General features: G+C 36.0%; 1 protein-coding gene across 1 annotated transcript; it reads right to left on the minus strand.

The window, feature by feature from the left end:
* Positions 1-108: 108 nt before the first annotated feature.
* On the minus strand, positions 109-20,919 carry atat1 (alpha tubulin acetyltransferase 1). Its single transcript, XM_067426742.1, is given in 14 exon segments — positions 109-715; positions 3,350-3,438; positions 3,440-3,452; positions 3,550-3,653; positions 9,692-9,911; positions 12,895-12,969; positions 13,419-13,464; positions 14,874-14,919; positions 15,241-15,342; positions 17,907-18,020; positions 18,109-18,166; positions 18,331-18,422; positions 18,529-18,589; positions 20,378-20,919. Coding segments are annotated over 14 exon segments (1,401 nt in total). The 5' UTR covers positions 20,470-20,919; the 3' UTR covers positions 109-426.
* Positions 20,920-21,219: the final 300 nt, after the last annotated feature.

The raw sequence follows: 21,219 nt of genomic DNA on the forward strand, positions 1-21,219 counted from the left end.
TTTATGAGATCAGTGTACAAGAATGTGCATCAGTTTGACTGTAAAAGTATTTGTTGTTTAAGAGCAGCAATCTAAATGAATCTAACAGAACAAATTTTCAACCATTTCATTAAATATTTTAATGAAAAAAACTGTTTTTGCATAGTTTCATTACATAAATGATCATATTATAAAAAGCACAAGCTATAAAATGAATTGCTGAAGTTTTTATAAATAGGACTGGTTTAAAAAATGTCTTACAAGCACAAATCTAATGGAGTTACAAATAGTTGCTGATTTTATTTTCATTAAAAGCTTTTCACTTTTGTGGTTTATTAAAAATAATTTAAATTAAATAATTTTCGCCTTCATTATTCTCACTTCTAGCTTCCTTTGCAATGACCAACAGTTCATTTCTTAATATCTTCCTGCTTCAGTGGCGTCCGGTCACCAGGGCCGCGTGCTGCGATACTCTTGTTTCTGTCGGACCCACTGCGCCGTACAGCGGCTCTCCCCAACCGTCCAAGACCATCCGCCTCTCCCTCCGTCCCTCGAGATCTCAGCTGCTCTATCTTTCTTCCAGTCCTCTTCTCTGTTCTGTGACGCTTTGGTCTTCAGGTCACTGTATCGCTTTTCACCGCGTTCCAAGGGTGCTATGGAGGTCTGTTCCTGAAGATGATCTTTCTTCGGGGCAGCAAGTGTTGGAAGGGCGACAACCTGGCCTTGAAGATGCGATCTGTAAAAGATGATTTAAAAAAAAAAGTACATTTGAAGAGCAAGAAATTGAAAACTCAGCAGCAGAAATGATGATTTCAGGATGATAAAATACAAGGCCAGGGCTGAGAAGAGAAGCAAGTGAAATCAAACTTAGATTTTTTTTTTTTTATAAAAGTACAAAAATGCACATGCTGTATTTCCTGTCACCGTTATAACTAGGCCCACACAGAACATACACACATTTTTCACATTTTCTGCACTGAATGTAAAAGGAATAAAATGCCACCTTTCAAATGTAATACTCATGCCAAACTGATCTGATAGTACTAGATTCTTAGTTGCAGCTGAGAGTATTATGTTAGACAAAAAAAATTGAACAAACCAGATTTTTACAATTTTTGAAGAAAATGTAGTGTCGTTAGGCTATTCTTCCTCAACATTCTGGTCTCTAGGTATGACTGATCCCTTCCATGCAAGTGGAATTTTGGAATTTTTCAACCTTTTTATTTTGTTTTTTGTTTTTCCACCGAGGTAAACCAAGCAAAAAATGGTTTAGAGCAGGTACGTATGACACATTTTATGTAAACACAAATTAGAACAAAATGCAGATATATACACAGCTGTGCTCAAAAGTTTACATGACCCAGAATCTGAAAATGTAAATCATTTTAACAAAATAAGGTGTGTAAACATCTTTTTACACAAAAATAGCTGAAACTATAAAAATAACTTATTTAGTACTGCCCTTCAGAAGCAACAGAAGATACTTACATGTTTCCCGGAAGATAAATCAAGTACAATTTACCCTGATCTTCAAATTAAAACAGATTTCACCCCCAGCTCTGAATGCATTGTTTCCCCTTCTGGAGCGTCATTGAATGTTCAAGTCCCTCAAATGTCTTAAGTGTGAAAAGATGGATTTCAAAATCATCCAGTCATTGCTGGAAAGAGTTTGAGGGACCAGAAAGATTTTTTCTGAAGAAAATTGGGCAGTTCAACTGCTCAGAACAAAAAAAACAACCATCACACACACACACACACAAAACAGCAGTGGATCATCCAGGGAACGACACACAGTGTTAAAAATCAATGTAAACTTTTTAATAGAGTAATTTTTATAAATTAAGCTATTTTTTTGTCTAGTGGACTATATGTAAACATCTTTTATTGTAAAATATCTTATTCAGGACAGTACTAAATAAAAACATAACATGCATTTTGTACGATCCCTTTGTATAATCTCTCTTATTTGGCATTTTTACAGATTCTGCAAAGGGTGTTTAAATTAGAGCACGACTGTAGCTTGAAGCTTTATTAATACAATGTTTACTCTTGTGAAAAAAGTACACTTAAGCATACTTTTGAAGAGTACTTATATACACTGCAAACTAAACAATTTTTTCTGAAAGTTAATTGCAAATATTAGATTAAAATGTATTAAAGTTTAAAATTTGTATGCACTTGACAGTGCTTTTTGCCCCACTTACATTTTTATTTGTAATTTCATATTTTTATTGTCTTTGAAATATGGTTAAAGTGTCCTGCCGAATGTACTAACAAGCATTTATATGGTAGTTAACTTGAACTTTTTTTTAAATTTTATGTTATTTCTATTGAAACACATTTGTAATTAAGTTGTAAATTACTACAATATATTAACTTTAAATGTCATTTTGAATATCACACTACAGTTCAAATGATAAAAGTTTAGTCAACACATCAAAATGAGTACTTCTTTAAAGCACAAAAAAATGTATTTGAAAATAAATCAGAAAATTATTTCAAGCTTAATTTGACATTATTACAAAGAGTGTGTAGAAACGTGAGGGTACTCTCTTTAAGTACACTTAAGTGGTAGTGTATTTCATTGATATTATATTATCAGCATTTTATCTGTACATTTTTAAAAATATACTTAAAGGCTTAGTTCACCCAAAAATGAAAATTGATGTCATTAATGACTCACCCTAATGTTGTTCGACACCCATAAGACCTCCGTTCATCTTCGCGCACCCAAAAATTTAATTTATTGCAAATGTCGCAAATTGCTAAAAGATTTGAATGATTATGATTCAGCGTATTGATTCATGATTCGGATCGCCAATGTCACATGATTTTAGCAGTTTGACACTCGATCCGAATCATGAATCAATACGCTGATTCATAACGCGACATTTGCAATAAATTCCATTTTTGGGGGAGCTAACCCTTTAAGCATTTTACAACCCAATAACCCTTTAACACATTTTAAAGCGCACTTCTTTTTCACAATGGTTGGTCTGTGACGTTCAGGAAATGTTGTCATGCAAGACCCCCCCCCCCCCCCCCCCCAAAAAAAAAAGTATTCCCTAAATAAGCATGATGGTATGAGACGTTGCAGCAAATCTAAATACTCAGGGTTAAGGGTTTGTTCAAATCTTAACCATAAGTGATGCTTGGCTTAGCAAACCTCATTAACAAACATCTAAACAAAACAATTCAGCAGTGCTTTCTGTGGAATTCAGTAGGCGTCGATTCTGTGGAGGCCTAGTCATTACCTCGCAATAAATCCCTGGTGTTTTCTTCAGTATTTGCTTCCAATTACACATGTAAATAATACAAAGAGCAGCACCAGAAACTGACTCTCACAAAGGTTATGTGAGAAAAGTCCGACCTTTCTGAAGTGTGTTTGTGTTCCACTGCATCTGCCTTTGCCCCTGTGTCACACACTCTCTCACAGAGCTCTGCTTTCAGTCCTGAGGAAGCACACACGACATCTACTAATGGTTTACTAATTCGGTTTTCTGTGGACCATCGTAACTTTTAACGTTGTGCCATGGTAAATGGTTGATTGCGGTTCAAACGGTGCGTTACCTGGAAGCTTCAAGGGGTTCTGCCTTTCCGCCAATAATTGCCTGAGGTCTTGGCTGTTGATATGGCGACTGTAGAGGTTGCTCCTGGCAACCAGACCCTGGTGGCTACAGGATATGAGGAAATGGACAAACAGTGGCGATAGAGGGACGGGACGGAGAGCCGAGGAGAATACAGAAAGGAGGGTAGGAGAGTGAAAAAATGAGAAATAAATAAAATGGGGGGTAAAAAAGAAAGGAAAAGAAACAAATGTGACAGAAAAAAGGGGACAAATAAAAACGTAATTAAACATAACTGCAAACACAAATTCAAAACATTGTATAAAAATAAATTCTAGTGAAAGAGGACACAGGCAATGATTGTGTGATGTGATGTTGGCTTTTTAATCTCAAAGCAGATTAAAAAAAAAATATGTTGTAATGTCACAAATTTTGTTATGGACTTTGATATAACTGATATTTTGGGATTATATTTATTGCTTAAAGGGTTAGTTCACCCAAAAAAGAAAATTCTGTTAATAATTACTTGACACCCGTAAGATATTTATAAGAATATGAAGATATTTTTGTTGAAATCCGATGGCTCAGGCCTTCATTGACACCAATGTCATTTCTTCTCTCAAAACCCATAAAGGCACTAAAGACGTCGTTACAGAGCCCGTCTCACTACAGCGGCTCTACAATAATTTTATACAGCGATGAGAATAGTTTTTTATGCGCAAAAAACAACAACAAAATAACGACTTATATAGTGATAGGCCGATTTCAAAACAAAGATTCTAACTGTTATGAACCAGCATATCGATTCAGGATTCGGATCGCCAATGTCACGTGATTTCAGCAGTTTGGCGGTTTGACAAGCAATCCGAATCATAAATTGAATTGTTTTGAAATCGGCCCATTACAAAGTCGTTATTGTGTTTTTTGAGCACAAAAACTATTCTCGTCGTTTTATAAAATTATTGTAGAGCAACTGTAGTGAGATGTCCATCTAGAGCATCCATGTAGGCTTTGTAACGACGTCTTTAGTTCCTTTATGGGTCTTGAGAGAGAAAATGACATTGGTGTCAATGAAGGCCTGTCTGAGCCAATCGGATTTCAACAAAAATATCTTCATTGGTGTTCCGAAGATGAATGGAGGCCTTACAGGTGTGGAACGACAAGAGGGTGAGGAATTAATGACAGAAATTTCATTTTTGGGTAAACTAACCCTTTAGATATAATTCTGATTACTTAACAGCAGTGGTGTAAAGTGTTTGAGTAAATGGAATTAGTTACTGTAAATATCTTTTTGGCTACTTTTACTGAGTATCAAAAGATATTGGCAACTTTTACTCTCTTGTCTACATTTTTAAATATTGTGTATATGTACTCTTTACTTACTTTACATTAATTAAATTAATGTGCAATTTAATTACTAAATTGTTCTGCCACAAAAGAAGCACTATTGCCATCTACACTATATTAAAGGTACTAGATCTTGTGAAGTTTGCCTTATCCAAACTTGTCAACATGGCTACTTTACATGAATGCGTGTGCATTAGCAGGTAGTTGTGAATCGCAGGTTTCATTTATGAAATGAGGACATGACTGCAGCGGTAATGAGGCCGAAACCAGCATGTACAGTGCAAGTAGGATTTGACAATTTTATTTTATTTAACATTATTTTATCTATCCATCATATTGACGGGACCTTTTTGAATGATCTTCAGTAATTGGTAACTTGTAATGGAGTCATTTTGATGTAAGGCATCTGTTTTACTCAAGTTTTCAGGTACTCTACACCTCTGCTTAACAGAAATGGTAATGATTCAACAACGTTATCAATGAATTCTCTTGTTTTTGACATTTTTTGGTGTTGTCTAAAGGCATGTTTACATGGCAACGATCTACTAAAAATGGAAATGCTTTTCCTTCGCTTTTTGCATACGGACGTCAGCATTGTCCAAACAATCCCGTTCACATCCGCAAAAATGACTAAAAACGCTGTATTCTATTATGCTGCCAGGCCAGTAGTTGGCGATGTAACTTTGTAAAGAAACACTACCCGCCTAAATATTCAGCACGTAATATGCATGTGCATGATGTCACAAATACGCATTTTGTTGTCAACACAGAGAAAGTGACAGTATCGTTTTCAAAAACTTGCACTTTGAAACCGTTTTTAAAAGTTTGCAGGTCTCCAAAAAAGCAATTGTTGTGTAAATGAACAGACAAAATGCATAAAAAGTGTTCTGTTCAAACATTATTTGAACACTTATGCATTACCGTACTCAGAACTGTATGAACGTATGTAATGTAATTAGGTCATAAAATATCAAAGCAAGGGGAGGCTTGATTTGACTTGACAATTTTGTAAACTTTTAACTGCTATCCATGGGCATTTTAGTGGATATATGTCATTCGAACAGGTTTCTAGAATTGTTTAGTTCATGTTTACTGCAGTATAGTGTATTTCTAGTAAATGCTGTTCTTTTGAACGTTTTATTCATTAAATAATCCTGAAATAAATTATCACAGTTTTTCTTAAAATATTAAGCAGCAGCACAACTGCAAATCTGCATATTAGAATGATTTCTGAAGGATCATGTTACACTGAAAAATGATTAGTGGCTTTGACATCACAGAAATGTCTTGATGAGCATAAGAAACAAAAAAACTTAATTTACTGACCCCAAAATTTTGAAGAGTAGCATGTGTGTGTGTATGTATTATATATATATAATAATGAACAACTACTGGTCAAGAGCAGCACCCTGAGGCCAAGACAAATATCTGGACTGAACACCAAATCTAGGGTGACTACCAACTATTAACAGCACGATCTGGGCTTGAAGGGTCATTTATACACATGAATAAATACATTGAAAACAGCTGCCCAGCCACAAAGATGCCATTTTACAGAAAAAAAAATAACAGACTGCATTTTATATCAGGAAATAGACTTGCCTTGACAAGTGATTAAATAAGAAGGCCTATCATTTTTTCAACTGTTTTTATTACTTGCTGCTCAGGACAGAGGATGTTTAACAGCTGAGGGTTAACACTATAGTAAACTGATCTCTACAAACCTATCTATATTTTAAAACACTCCATAGTGGAAAGGGTATGGAAAAGACCAAAAGAGATTCCAGTTTAATTACAAACGTGTATTATCAAATCATTTTACAGGAAATTGTATTAATTTTTTATACACTCACAATTAGGAAGAAAGCAAAATCTTACAATAGTACTTCACCCAACAATGCAAATTCTGTCATTATGTTAGGCTGTTATTTTATCCGTGGAAGATTCTAAAGAATCTTCACAAGATTCTCCAAAATTTTCCTTTTGATTTCCACAGAAAATTTAACAAAAGCGTAAGCAAATACAGGAGTTTTCATGTGTGGGTGAACTATCTCTTTAATTGGAACTAGCTAGGAATTTTAAGAAAAGCTCACCCAAAAATTAAAATTTGTTGTTTATCTGCTTACCCACAGGGTTTTCAAGATGTAGGTGTGTTTGTTTCTTCAGTCAAGGTATATGCAGGAATCCTGATCATTTCAAGTTTACTGGTTAATTTCAATACCTTTAATTAACAGTTGTAGTCGAATGTAGAATTAAAATCTTTATTGTAGGCCAATTTTGTATTGTTTATATTGCATATCTGTTTCTCGACGTATGGAGGGCAACACATTACCTAACTGTGCATTTTGCAAAATACGTGACGTCACCCGTAGACGGCGTGCGCCAGGGATGGAAATTAACTTTTTTTTTTAAATCTACCACTAAATGTTTTTACCAGCCACTTTTTTGTTTTTAACCGACAATGTGTAACTGCATGTGAAAATTAATACTATAAGCTCTACAATACTTAAGCAGTTTATTTAATCTCAAGTCTCAATGAAATACTGACATTTTCTCTTTCTCTCTTATACACACACAAAACATAAACTGATATATATTTCATTAACTCTGTGCGCTCTTTTTTACCTGGATTATGGCTTCCATTTTTATGGTTTTTAGTCCCAACAATGAAACTATTAGTTTTGGCATCTTCTGAAGCATGTTGACAACATACCAAGCAGAACATTGTCAGTAAGGAATGGGATGCACCAAAATCAAAATTCTTGGCCGACACCAAAAAAGAAGAAACCAAGGCCGAAAACCGAAACACAGAAAGAAATTATGTCAATTTTAAGTACCATTGCATTAATGGCTAATGCTATGACTGTGTAACTTTACAAAAAATCATGTGATTGCATAAATTAAAGTTTCAAATAATAAATCAATTACAAATTATGCAAATATTTATTTAGCACATTGCAACAATGCACAGTATAAAATAAAATTCAAACTAAAATGTTTAACTTGACATCACTCGTGTACATTAAATAATAATAATGTACATGCCTACTGACCTGCAGAAAGGTACAGAAATTGAATAAAGTAATCAAATGTAAAATAACTGCATATTTAAGTGTTTAAATTAAAGATAAATCCTTATTAAACTTACAAAAGCGATTCAATCAAGAGCATTGAGTGATGTCCTTATCTTTTGTTTGACATTAAACAGGCAGCAGTAAGGCTACTGCCCCTTTAAGACCTAATGCAGGGTTATGCGTTGTCTTTCTCGACTGTATATACAGTTCACTTAAGGCATATACAGACTATGTCTGCTAGGATACACATCAAGATGGACATGTGTTGACATACTTCTTGTGTTAGTTTGTCAGTTTAAGAGCAAGGCTTGAAAGAGAACTCAATATTTGCGCGCTGTGAGACGAGCACCGCGTTCTCGGATGATGCATTCGCGTCTTCACACGGGTGATGACGGGGAAAACGACTGGTCATATGCGAACATACGGCATCACTTGCATGCATTGAACAAAGTTTACAAAGAGGTGAAACAGTATGCTCGGTAGGTGAAGCGAGTTTACCCGCCACAAATCACCCGCATTTGGCTGGTGGCGGGTCCTAATTTACATCCCTGGCGTGCACGCTCCAAGTCGATCTCAGAGTGTTTTTTTTTTTTTTTAATACTTATGGGGATGAAAATAAATATATTCATGAATACTTTTTGGAGTCAAACTCTTTTGACAAAGCTTGAACAAAATGTAATACCTCACAAAATCATGATTAAGACTTTTTAATACCTTTTAAGGGTCTTAATTTTCCCAAAATGGATTTATCAACTTTTAATACTTTTTAAGACCCCGTGAACACAAATGAAGATTTCTAATCCCAACCGTTGCTGTGCCAGTCATATAATGTCAACAGGGTTTAATTATTATTATTATAATAATTGACAGAAAACACACATAGACACAAAAAAAGATTTGTCTGATATGAGGTAAAAAAATATTGTTTAGCTTCTCACAGAAACTGATTCATGTCTTAAGACATCAATATGTCGCCACAACCCATTGACACAGCAACTTAGAGTTAAAAATCTTAATTTGTGTTCTACTAAAGAAACAGACACACCTACATCTTGGATGCCCTGGGGGTAAGCAGATAAGCATCACATTTTCATTTTTGGTTGAACTATCCCTTTAAGACAATGACGTTCAAGACTGAGGGTCAATGAAAGCTGAGCCTAGATCTATTTAGAGAGCTAGCATGGAATGAGATAACAAGGAAATGTGATAAAATGTGCGGTTGAAAAGAAAAGAAAAGTTCAAACTCATCAAATGAATGAGATACAAGTGAGGGGGTTTAACAACATGTGTCATAAGTCAATGTATACAATGAGCAAGGAAGAAGAGAAGAAAGGGAGAGGAGAGGAGAAGAGAAGAGAAATGTTTAGCGCTTTTCCAAAAGAAAAACACGATCAAGGCCGCTTACGTGTTAGAAGAATAAACAGACAGTGTGTCTGACCTTCATGTGATACACAGTGATACACTAATGATGCACTAATGAGCTGAATTCACATTCTTGCTGCCAAGTCGACCATGCACTCATCTAACACAGGAAGTGGCTCATAGTGAACATTAACGACCTCAGTGTCTCTTCGCTTTCATTCCCACAGAGCCAATGCTCTCATCCACCAAAATAAGCACCAGATGGAAAAAGCGAAGAGGATGCGATGTAAATATTTGCAAGAAAAGAGCTGGATTTAGACTCAAGTATGTTGTAACTGGCCGTGAGGTGCCGTTGAGATGTACCTGGTGCGTTTTGCCCTGCAGCTGTCGTTGAGTTGGGAGGAAGGGGTCTGGCCCTGCTGGAGCCCCAGGGCCACGGCGGGACGGTGAGGGGCCCGGCTGGGGGAGGATCCCACACTGAGTGAACGGGATTGCGGAGATGATGGAAGTAGAGGGGGAGAGTGGGGGGGACCCACAGGGTGAACGAATGGCCAGGGGAGAGCCCTCTGCTCCTCCCGTACCACTGTGGAACAAAGGAAGTGATGTCAGCACTAGGGATGGGAAATCATAATGAATTTAAGGATTCAGGTTCTGATTCCTTAACAGTTTCATTATTCTTTTAGTAATTTTAAGGGGTGGTGAAACACGATTTAACTTTTCTAACTTTAGCTAGTGTGTATTGTTGCTGTTTGAGCATAAACAACATCTGCAAAGTTGCAACATTCAAAGTTTAAAGCACAAGGAGACATATGCTTTTAAAGAAATCAATTTCTAAGGACTACAGCAAATGGCCGATAAGGACTACAGACATTCCTCCAGGGTAGCTTGAATCACTAACCACAATATTTACATAAATCCCTCCTCCAAGAATATAAAATAAGGGGGGCAAAGCCATTTTTTATTGCTGTGGAGAAGAGTTAGGCCGGGGACACACTGCAGGCATGCTGTGAGCGTCTCGGCTGTGTGGTTAATTCGGCTCCCATGTTAACAGGTTGGAGTTTGCACACTGCCTGAGTGACATGTGGCGTGGAAAACGTGTGCATGCTAGAAATAGAAGAGACGCCTATTTTTCACACGCATTGCAAGCGTGTTGGAAGCGTTTCCAGGCAAAAAAATACTATAGGAAATGATGTTTATATGTAATTTTGACACGAATACATATTAATAAATTACATTTTCATGTTTGAAAGTCTCTAGGTTAACATAAATGCAGAGGCCTAATTGTAATAATAATTTTAAAAAAACAATCATCGATTTTGAAATATTGCACTTGTCAACACAGAACGAAATATTCTGTAGCCTATTTTGCCATCAATACCATAGATATGTATGGTCAATAGGCTACTGCCGACGTTGTCTTTGCTGTATCAGTAGGCTATATTTTTATATTTAACATGAAGTATAGGCCTTCCCTGTACATCAATAGCAGCAGCAGTGCTGCGTCAGACACGCTTCTGGTGTGCAAAGACAGAGAAAACTGTCTCTGAAAAATGTGCTTAACAAAAATGCACAAAAATGTGCTTAACAACAACAACAAAAAAAACGCCAGACAGCCGCCCTGTGGCTGAGACACAACAGAAACGCCATGCTTGCAGTGTGTCTCTGGCCTTAGTAAGCTGGAGTGTTGTTCCTGCAATGCCAACGAAACACTGTTATTTTCATCCGGATTGCAGGTCCACTTTGTTCAGCCTTCCTAGGGATGGGGGAGTTAGGGATCAATGGTTAAAATTTATTTTTAATTCGGTCCCAAATCTCGCTCTCTGTGCTGCACATTTTACAGAGGAAAGCTTCCACAATCGTCCCGAGTTCAATGCAGGATTCGCACAACGGCTTGTCTTGAAAGATGGAGCAGTTTCAACTTCAAAAACAGAAACTGTTTACGGGCCACAACTTGTAAGTATGATTTACTTTTTGTCTATGTTTTCCTGTAATAGTTTGTATTGTAAATTGTACATTGCAGCAAGGAAGTAAACAAATGACAACGCTGTTTGGCTCTGCACACCAGTTTGTTAAATGCTCATTCATACTTAACATTATCACCTAGCGTTACAAACTTTTTTTTTAAATCTCAACAGCGAACTTGCTTGGAATTAGTATAAATTATTCTTTGATTAGAGCTTTAATGTATTATTTATCTACAGGCATGCTAAATATGGTTCTGTGTTTGATTTGGCTACTATAGTAAAGCCAATGTTTAGTGTTCGTTTCGGGTTAATAGTTATTGCGACAGATTTTTAGCTATAATCGTTCTACATTCTACAAATACTACATTCAGTAGTAATCCCTATAGATCCACGTCCTTTACAGAGTACCGGTAAAGGTAAGGGGTTTCCGAGAAACGCGCACTAGGCGGTTAGCGAATCACAACACACTGGGCCAGCTAACCCTCCTTCCCTAAAAAAATTCCCTAAAAATAAAAATAATGATAAGAATAATTTATTCATAAATCTGACTACACTGTTTTGATTCATTAAAAAGAACTAACTCATTAGAAAAAATTGTTCGGGAACCAGACTACACTGTACTGTATGTTTCTGATTCATAACTGGTGCATAAGAGTCATTTGTTCAGCAATCGAACTACAATCATGGTTCTATATGTTTTTGATTAGCAAAAATAAGGCTCATTCAACCAAAGGCTCATGAGAACCATTCATTCATTCATTAGACTACACTGGTTACATTGTATGTTTTTGATTCATTAAAAAGAACTGGCTCTTAAGAGTTGTTTGTTCAAGAATCAGAACACACTGGTTATGTTATGTTTTTAATTCACTAAAAAGGATTCATTAGAATCATTCGTTCAACAATCAGACTACACTGGTTGTGCTGTATGTTTTGAATCATTAAAAATAACTGACTCATAAGCATCATTACTGATTAAACATAACTGGCTAATAAGAGTCATTAGTTTAGGAAGTGGGCTTCATTAATTGGAATCATTAATGTTTTTGATTCATAACTAGCTCATAAGAGTCACTGAGGAATCAGACTACACTGGTTGTGCAATATGTTTTTAAATGACTAAAAAGAATTTAAAAGAGAAATTTTCAGTATTGGACTACTTGTATCATGCCGTCGATTCAGACATTCTATCCAGATTCTTTGTTCAATTCGTTGTGAACAGCAACCAAATGCCATTCCATTCCAGTATTTTAAAGAATGCCACCGCTCTGAATAAGATTTTTGGTTCCATAATCTGGATGTGCACATGGATTAAGTCTCAAAGTCCCTTGATTACCACCCTAAAGTGTCTAAACTAGGTTTTTTATTTTTTTTAAGTAATTGTGAGAGTTCTTTCCCGTAACTTTTTTCTAAGGGCTCTAAAGTAACTTACGGACCAAGTCAAGACATTTAATGACTAATAGAAGGCTTATTTCCAGCTCAAACTCTTTATTACAGCATCTGGATGATGTCAGTATTCAGCTAGTTGGTGTAAATGTCAGTTACTAGGGGTCTGTATTGTGCCAACCGGTTAAATATACGACATGACTGTGAGTAACCCACCTTCTCTTTCCATTAGCGAATATGGTTTGATCTCTCCCTCTGGCTTTTTGGGGGGAACTTTTCTCAATTGGACCGCTGTAAAAAGACGTCAGAAAGGTGGTCAGAAAGAGCCAACAGAAACAACCGATATGATTGAAAATAAGTCTGGAGTACAGCAGGCAGTTGAACAGCACACACTCCACTCTTCAAAGATATTCCTATGACTAAATATCCATGGCCATAATGCAATGCATATATCGATTATCATTACACTGCACTTTAGGGAAAACATATAGCACTTATCTATAATTGGATTTTAAAGGAGAACAGCAAGGGATATTGTAAGGAAGTGAGTTTGTGACTGAGTTGTTGGGACTGATTAACATGGGCAGACATTATGGGGGTCCGGTTGTGTGCAAAGGAAGAGTATAGTAAGTAGTCTCTCGCTTAAACCATGGGGATACGATAAGGGAGTGATAACTAAGGTGGAAGCTGGGTGACAGTAGGGGAAGGTAAAGGGAACAGCAGATATTTAATGTCCTTACAAAAATCCGTACATTCCCTGATCCGTCAGAGGGGAGGAAGGTGTTCCTGAGAGAGTTTCATGAGACAAAAGTACTTGAACAATGAATGTTTTGAATTGTTTGCACATTTTAAACCAATCTAGGGCGACTACTAACTATTAACAGCACGATGTGGACTTGACGGGTCATTTATACACAAGAATAAATACATTGAAAACAGTTAGCCAGGCACAAAGATACCATTTTACAGAAAACAAAATAACAGACTGCAGTTTAAGTTAGGAAATAGACTTGCCTTAAATATAAAGGCACTAAAAATATGAAACGATAAAAGAACTAAAAGAGAGCTGTGAGCATTATGGGCCAGCACAACAAAGACTTTTCTTAATTTAATCGTGGAATCTGCTAAAATGTAATTTGGAAAATTAAATTGCTTTCTCAAAGGCTCACAATCAAATAAAATTTGCATTTAAATTTGATTGTGAGCCTTTGAGAAAGCAGGCTTTATTTCTGCATAACATTTAAATCTATCATCATCCACCAGGCTGATAATTATATAAAGAACATGTAAATATATTTGCAAGAAGGATCATCTAACCCTGAATAATGCAAGTCTGAAAAAGAAAATACATTTTTACCTTAAAAAAAAAAAAATACAACCGTAAAGTTTCTCGAACTAAATCCATAAAATGAAGAATCAATAAATAAATAAATATAAAATCAGTCTTGGTGACATAAGTTACAACTAGTGTTTGTCACCAATTTGTATTGAATAACAATTGAATAAATAATTTTAGTCATATGATATAAATATTGAAAATGTTTTTAATTAAAATAAGTGTTTCAGTATTATTTAACTACTTTTACAATTTTCATGTTAATTTTAGTTTTGTTATTATTTCTATTTAGCTTTAGTTTTAGTCATTTTAAACAAACCTAATTTTATTTAATGTAGTTCTGATTTAGCACTTCTAATTTTAGGTTTTTTATTTCATATTTATATATATATTTTCAGAAGTATTTCAATTTTTTTGAAATTTTTATTGAATTTTTATTTGTTTTAGCTGGTAATAACAACACTTCATTAAAACAATCCATTATACATTTTTATGGCCAAAATCAATATTTATTTTTTAGTTTATATATGTATTTTTACTCAATATTGTCAGGTATAGCAGCAAAAAGCAAATACTAAAAAAACTTAATAATCAAAAAGTTAATAGATCAAAACTTAAATTGATCCATAAAACAATGTTTGAATAGATTCTGCATGTTAAGCGGTTCGGGCTGAATTATTTGCAGAAAAATCTACAAAAAGAGGAGGAATTTTAATACAATGCTGCCTTGCACGTACTGTAGTAAAGGGCGGGGTGGGGGGGGTTTGGGTTGTCCTGAGAAAACAAGTCAATGAACACTGGCACAAATCCAGAACAACATTCCAAACCCACAGAACAGTGACGCGCAGTCAGGCATTACCTGATCTACTCTGGAAGAAGCCATCAAACACCACAAAGTTATTCACCTGACAGGAGAAAGTGTGACAAGAGAAGAAATTAAGTCAAATTAGACAAAGAACTGCATCATAACATTCAAGCAACTGTTATATAACAGGCTCCATATCATGATTATATCCCTTAACATGTAATGTCTGATGAAATTGTTTTCAGTGACAGTATTATTGTAACATCATGTCCTCTTAAACAAGTGTGACACAATAAAGTGTCAAGGAATTAAAAACCCTCTTCTGGAATATCACTAGTCCAAAAGTCTCACTCCACGTAAAATCAAGCATGCTCTGATTGGCTGCGACTGTTTCGTGTCAGCCCTTTCAGGTGACTTTTACCTGAGGAACACTGTTTTTGAGATCATAGTGCTTTTCAAGAAATGACAGGAATTTAGGAGAAGGTCTGTCGTACGCCATCTGCTCAGGCTCCACCCGTTTGTGCTGTTTAATCAGAGAATGAAATCTCAGTCACGAAAACAAACAGGGCTCCTTGCAAGTAAATACAAAAGTAACACTGACTTATTTACTGGACAAAAGATGAAAATTATTTTATCACTCGTATGTAACCCATATGACTTTCTTTTTTTTCATGAATCACAAAAGTAGATATAAGGAAGAATGATAAAGTGATAGTTCACATTAAAAACAAAAAATGTATGTTTATCTGCTTACCCCCAGGGCATCCAAGATGTAGCTGTGTTTGTTTCTTCAGTAGAACACAAATGAAGATTGTTAACTCCTTTTTAACTCTCGTATAATGCATGTCAATGGTGTGTATTTCTATGAGAGTCACTATGAGAGTAAAAAAACACATACACATATTAAACCATATTAAACACAACAGCTTGTGACGACACATTGCTGTCTTAAGACACTAAATAATCGGTTTGTGTGAGAAACCGAACAGTATTTATATATTTGTTTACCTCAAATACAACACTATGTGCATCAGCTGTCCCCACGCCATCACTTCCGGCAAGGAGGTCAAATGACACAATATGGCGTAGAGATACGCACAAGAGATCACTTCCGCCGCTTGTATTGCATACTACTCATATACACTTCATATCTCCGAAAAGTCTGGGCGGAGCTAAAGAATGACGAGCGCACACAAAGTGGTGACGTCCTCAAGCATGGAGAAGAAAACGTTACTCTAATAAACCATGGCTATCAATCAGATTCAACTAATACATATATGATCCAGAATCAGATCCGGAGGCTGAAATAATTTGAACAGGAGAAACAGCAACAGCAGGACGTCCGTCTCTGTGGTATGTACTGTATTTAGTGGCCTGTCAACATTTGTGTGGGTTTACTCATGGTTTATGATGACATGATTTGGCTAAACATTAGCAGTAGCAAGCAAAACAGTTTTGCACTTCAGACTAGTGTAACGTTATACATAGAACAACAATGGAGTAACCGTTAGCGCATTTGAATGACGAAGCACGCTTTCTGAGAACGTCCTCTAGGTTTCTGTTTCTTTGGTAACATAGTTGATTTGGTGAAGTCCTGTGACAGCGGTGACCATGGAGATGCACTTTTGCGACGCGACTGAAGCGTGATGTTGTGATGCTTCCCGTCATTTCTGCTTTCAAATCGGTTCAAATGCAGCGCTGCCTTTCCGGAATGCTGTGCTGAAGCGTTGAAGTCGCTTGACATTACCCATAGTAATAAAGTAGAGCGTGGCGCGACAGAAGTGTTCACGGACAAGTGGATCTGCAGCTTGAGAGCAGTGTTTATGGGCGTGCATTTGCTCTCTCTCTCTCTAGTCACATGCGCGCGCACCCTTCCGGGAGAAGAGCCCGTACGGCCCATACAAGGACCTTCCGCTCTGTCGACGTCAAGCCGACCCATACTCGAAAAAACTCTCAGAAACTTGTGAGAAACCGGAAGTAGTATTTTTGACACGGAAATACTCCATCAAACGTCCAACATTAGTTTTTGAAACTTTGTCTATGTTTAGGATGGGAATCCAAGTCTTTAACAGTGCAAAAAGCTCAGTATGCATGAAACAGCATTTCACCCCCCCTTTAATATGGATTTGTATATATATTATATATATATGTGTGTGTGTGTGTGTGTTTTACGCTCATAGAGTAACACCCCATTGACATGCATCATTTGACTGGCACAGCAATAGTTGGAGTTAAAAATCTTAATTTGTGTTCTACTGAAGAAACAGACACACCTACATCTTGGATGCCCTGGGGGTAAGTAGATAAACATCAAATTTTAATTTCTGGGTAAGTTATTCCTTGAATACTACTCTTTTCCATACAAGTTTCAAAAATTCCAAAATAAACAGCATAAAAGCAGTCCATATGACTAATGTGATACATGTATATTCTCTGAGAATATAAATAATTTCCATGTGTATTCCCTAAGAATTAAAAGAATTTTATGAGAAACACACCAAATTATAAGTTAGTGAAGTCTAAAGTTTTTCAAATGAAATGTTTTTAACCAAAATCTTAGCCTTCACCATAGCTCTTAAATCTTATTTGCACTTCTACTTATTCAACCATGTCATTTAGCATTCAGAAAGATCTAAAAAAAAACATATAAAAACCCATTACATTTTTGACAATGACGTTAAAGCGATAGTTCACACAAAAATAAAACTTCTGTCATAATTTACTCATCCTCAAGTTGTTCCAAACTTGTATACATTTATTTGCTCTGCTGTACACAAAGGAAGATATTTAAGAATGTTTAAAAATGAACAGAAAGCTGCAGTGAAAAGGGAAATTATCTGGGAATTAAGAACTGTATCTAATCAAACATGTAATAATCAATTATATGGACCACTTTCAAGATACTTTTATGGTGCATTTTGTTGCTTTCCGTTGTATGTTTTTGTTGTATGGAAAAGAGCAGTATGAACATTCCTTAAAACATGTTTTGTGTTCCATGCCAGAAAAAAGTCACACGATTTGGAATGACATGATGAAATGATAAATAAAATAGTCTTTTAATAAATAAGCTGGCTGAGAGACACTCACTTTCAGCATGAAGTCAAAGAGTTCAAGCCCGTAGCCATGTCTCTGCAGAGTCTCTGTCACATAGAAATCCAGCACACACAATGGCTCGGTCTCCAAATGCGCCCCCCGTTGGTTCTAGAGGCAATAACAACATACATCTGCTTTAAAAACTCACACATTAGGCGGGATGTAATTACCGAGTCAATAATGAGGGAACACTTACAAGTAAAAAGAGCTTCTTGTAGCCAACCTTCAGAAATCCAACTACAACACCCCGCCCGCTGGGAAGACAGGAAGAGGGGGGTCAAAGAATGTTATTAACAGCAGAAGTGGATGTGTTTACATGTAATGGTAAAAGAGGAAGGAGAGAGGTCGGCTGCACTGACATCTAAATAGATTAAATCTGAAGCATAGGGAGGGGGAGGGACAGAAATAGCGAGCGTACCCGTTCTGTTCCCCATCTTTCAGGAGGTAGAGATGGTGTTTGTTGGCCTGGAGCTTTGCAGCACTGGTTATAGGTGCAGGCAGCTGCTGGGCCTGAGGAGTTACACACACACAAACACACACGACATAATGACAGACTGAAATTGACAGTGAATGACATCTGCAAGCTCAAGAAGAGACAAAAGACAGTCATTATTACCTTAGAGGATGCTTTTCCCAGCTCATCTATAACTGTGGTGATCTGAAGAAGAGGGTCTGGTCTAGAGAAGAAAAATCCGGTGTGTTAGGAATCTCACACAAAGAAGACAAAATCTGAATCAGCATTTATGATGATGACCTGTTTACAATACACAACGTTTTGGTTTTCACGTTTTATTATTTTTATTTTATTAAATATAGCTGTGTAATACGCTGAAAGGTTTTTCAATAGCTGATTCTAATATCAAGGTGGCTGATGACCGATATGGAAGTTGCAATAATCTTTTCTTATATTGTAAGGCATGGATAAATAATGTATAATAAATAGAGGGTATGCACGTGACATCACCGTCAGCTGTAGTGACTGTCATTACAACCACTGAGTGGCAAAAAGACTGAGTGGCAGCATTGGTTTTCAGCGTGAATGCTGCAAAAAAACACTTAAAACATACTTGATTGACTGTTTAAATGGTATATTGTATGGTAAGAGGTATATTTTTACATACTGGCAAAAGCTACAGAAAAGCAATTGGATCGCTGCAATTCACAGAAACAACAGGACTCCAGGCAGCGAACCATGAATTTGCAGGCATCATTCTGTCTCAATATGAAGAATTTTGGAGTAAAATCAAACGCTATATATTGTATAGTTCTATACTGTATTGACAACTCATCAATTAAATATTTACCATCCTATATTCTGCATAAGTGGATGCTTTTCATGTTTCTTTTAAATAAACACTAACAAAAACTATACAAGTTTAATGGCTGGGTTAAATATATGAAAGTGATCACCCAGATTTAGACCTATATATTGTATTTACATATTTAAGCATTCACAGGCTAATTACACATTAGTCAATAATTGTTACATTAGTCATTAATTCTGATATGTTCCAAGGGGAGGAACATGCTTATTCTAGACTTTATGCATTATGGTTCTTTGAAGTTTTTATTTTTAGTTTATACCAGAGATATAAACTTAGATATGAGGGCCTTTGAATATTGTATTGGACAGAGCACATTTATAGTCATTGGAGATAAATATGCTTAAAGTGATTTGTTACAATGTTTTACAGGAACATTAGCATCTAAATTACCTCATAGTTAACACAAGAAATAAAATCAGCAAAATTCAAATTAGATAAACACACTATTGGTTAAATCAAATACATTTTTGGTGAATTTATTTATTTGTTGTAATGTACGCTGTAATATACTGTGTTTGTCATGTATGTTGAAAAAGCTCCACAAAATCCTGTGTTATTAGAAAATGTTATGTTTTTAAAAGAAATTATGTTTTAATTAGGAATGCTCAGTCTGTTTTAAGTTTTTGTTTTTAAAGAATCTGTTGTAATGTTATATTATCATTGTGTTTTATGTATCATGTATGTAGGTTGTTTTTTTAAATTACAAATAAAATGTAATATGTAATAAAATGTAAAGGCTATCTATCTATCTATCTATCTATCTATCTATCTATCTATCTATCTATCTATCTATCTATCTATCTATCTATGCTTATGGCATTGTGTGATAGTCTATAATGTAATTACAGTGAAGTCTATGGCTGCCTTACTGAATCAGCATCGTTCAGATTATACCAATGGCAGATTAAAACAGACTAATGTCAGATTTGTCGTTTACTCGGGGCCGCATTTGCATCATCTGACGTCAAGCTCTCCATACAGCAATAGGCTTATCATTATAGAAAAAGGTGACATGGTCCAAATAAAACATTTAGCCTCGCAAAACACCCCCACTGGTAGACACAACCACTGTTCATGACAAAAGCAGTGAATGTTGAAAACCTCCCAACCACCCCTCAGTCACAATAAAACACACATTACCTGCCATGCGCTTTCCGACCTGCACTCAAATTGTTATCCAGCACTGAAATTCTCTCGGGGAAAAGCGCACTGAGGTCGAAAGGGAAATCCATTGTAAGGACGGATCTGAAATCTTAAAACAATACTCTACTAATGCCCTACTGCAGATTCAGATGCATTTATCACAGTGGCAATCGATTCTCACTGCATCACTGGCCTGCACTTAAAATACCAGTTCCACATTAGTGCCGCTTCAGTAGTAGGTTTGTTTAAAGGCATAGATGTATAGCGGTGTTATCGATGATTCCTCTGTCCTCCCATTGTGTCACTCCCTTCCCTTGTGCAGGATGAGCGGCTTGAGAGCCAGTGGTTAGCCGTAGTGCTGTTAAAACACACGCCTGCAGGATTCAAGACGCGAAAATACCACAAAAGTCTTCCAACACCTGTAATTATTTTAAAGATTTCAAGTTATAGCTCTAAAAAATGTAATACATACATCTTTAATTTAGACATAGTAGCAGAAATGTGCGGCTTTAGAAGATTTATTTCCGTTTCCTCTTGGCAACGACGCACAACTTTGAGCTGCATAGCAACTATTACATTATAGATTATACAATTTTTTTGTGATTTTTGTTTTTTAAAGGCAAAATGTAATTGCCAGCAATTACCACTGCGTGCTGTATGGCTGTGCTTTTGATATATGGTTGAACTGAATTAATAATTATTAATTATATTAATATACTTATACTTCATATCCAAATAAACACGGGACGCGTTTTTTTTTAACTTAAATTGTAAAATAAAAACACAAAGAATAGTAAGGGAAGGTTTAAAATTGCATGCACGAAAATGGGCGTAAGTTT

This window comes from Pseudorasbora parva, chromosome 19, assembly GCF_024679245.1.
Source record: "Pseudorasbora parva isolate DD20220531a chromosome 19, ASM2467924v1, whole genome shotgun sequence".
In the NCBI taxonomy this organism is placed as follows: domain Eukaryota; kingdom Metazoa; phylum Chordata; class Actinopteri; order Cypriniformes; family Gobionidae; genus Pseudorasbora; species Pseudorasbora parva.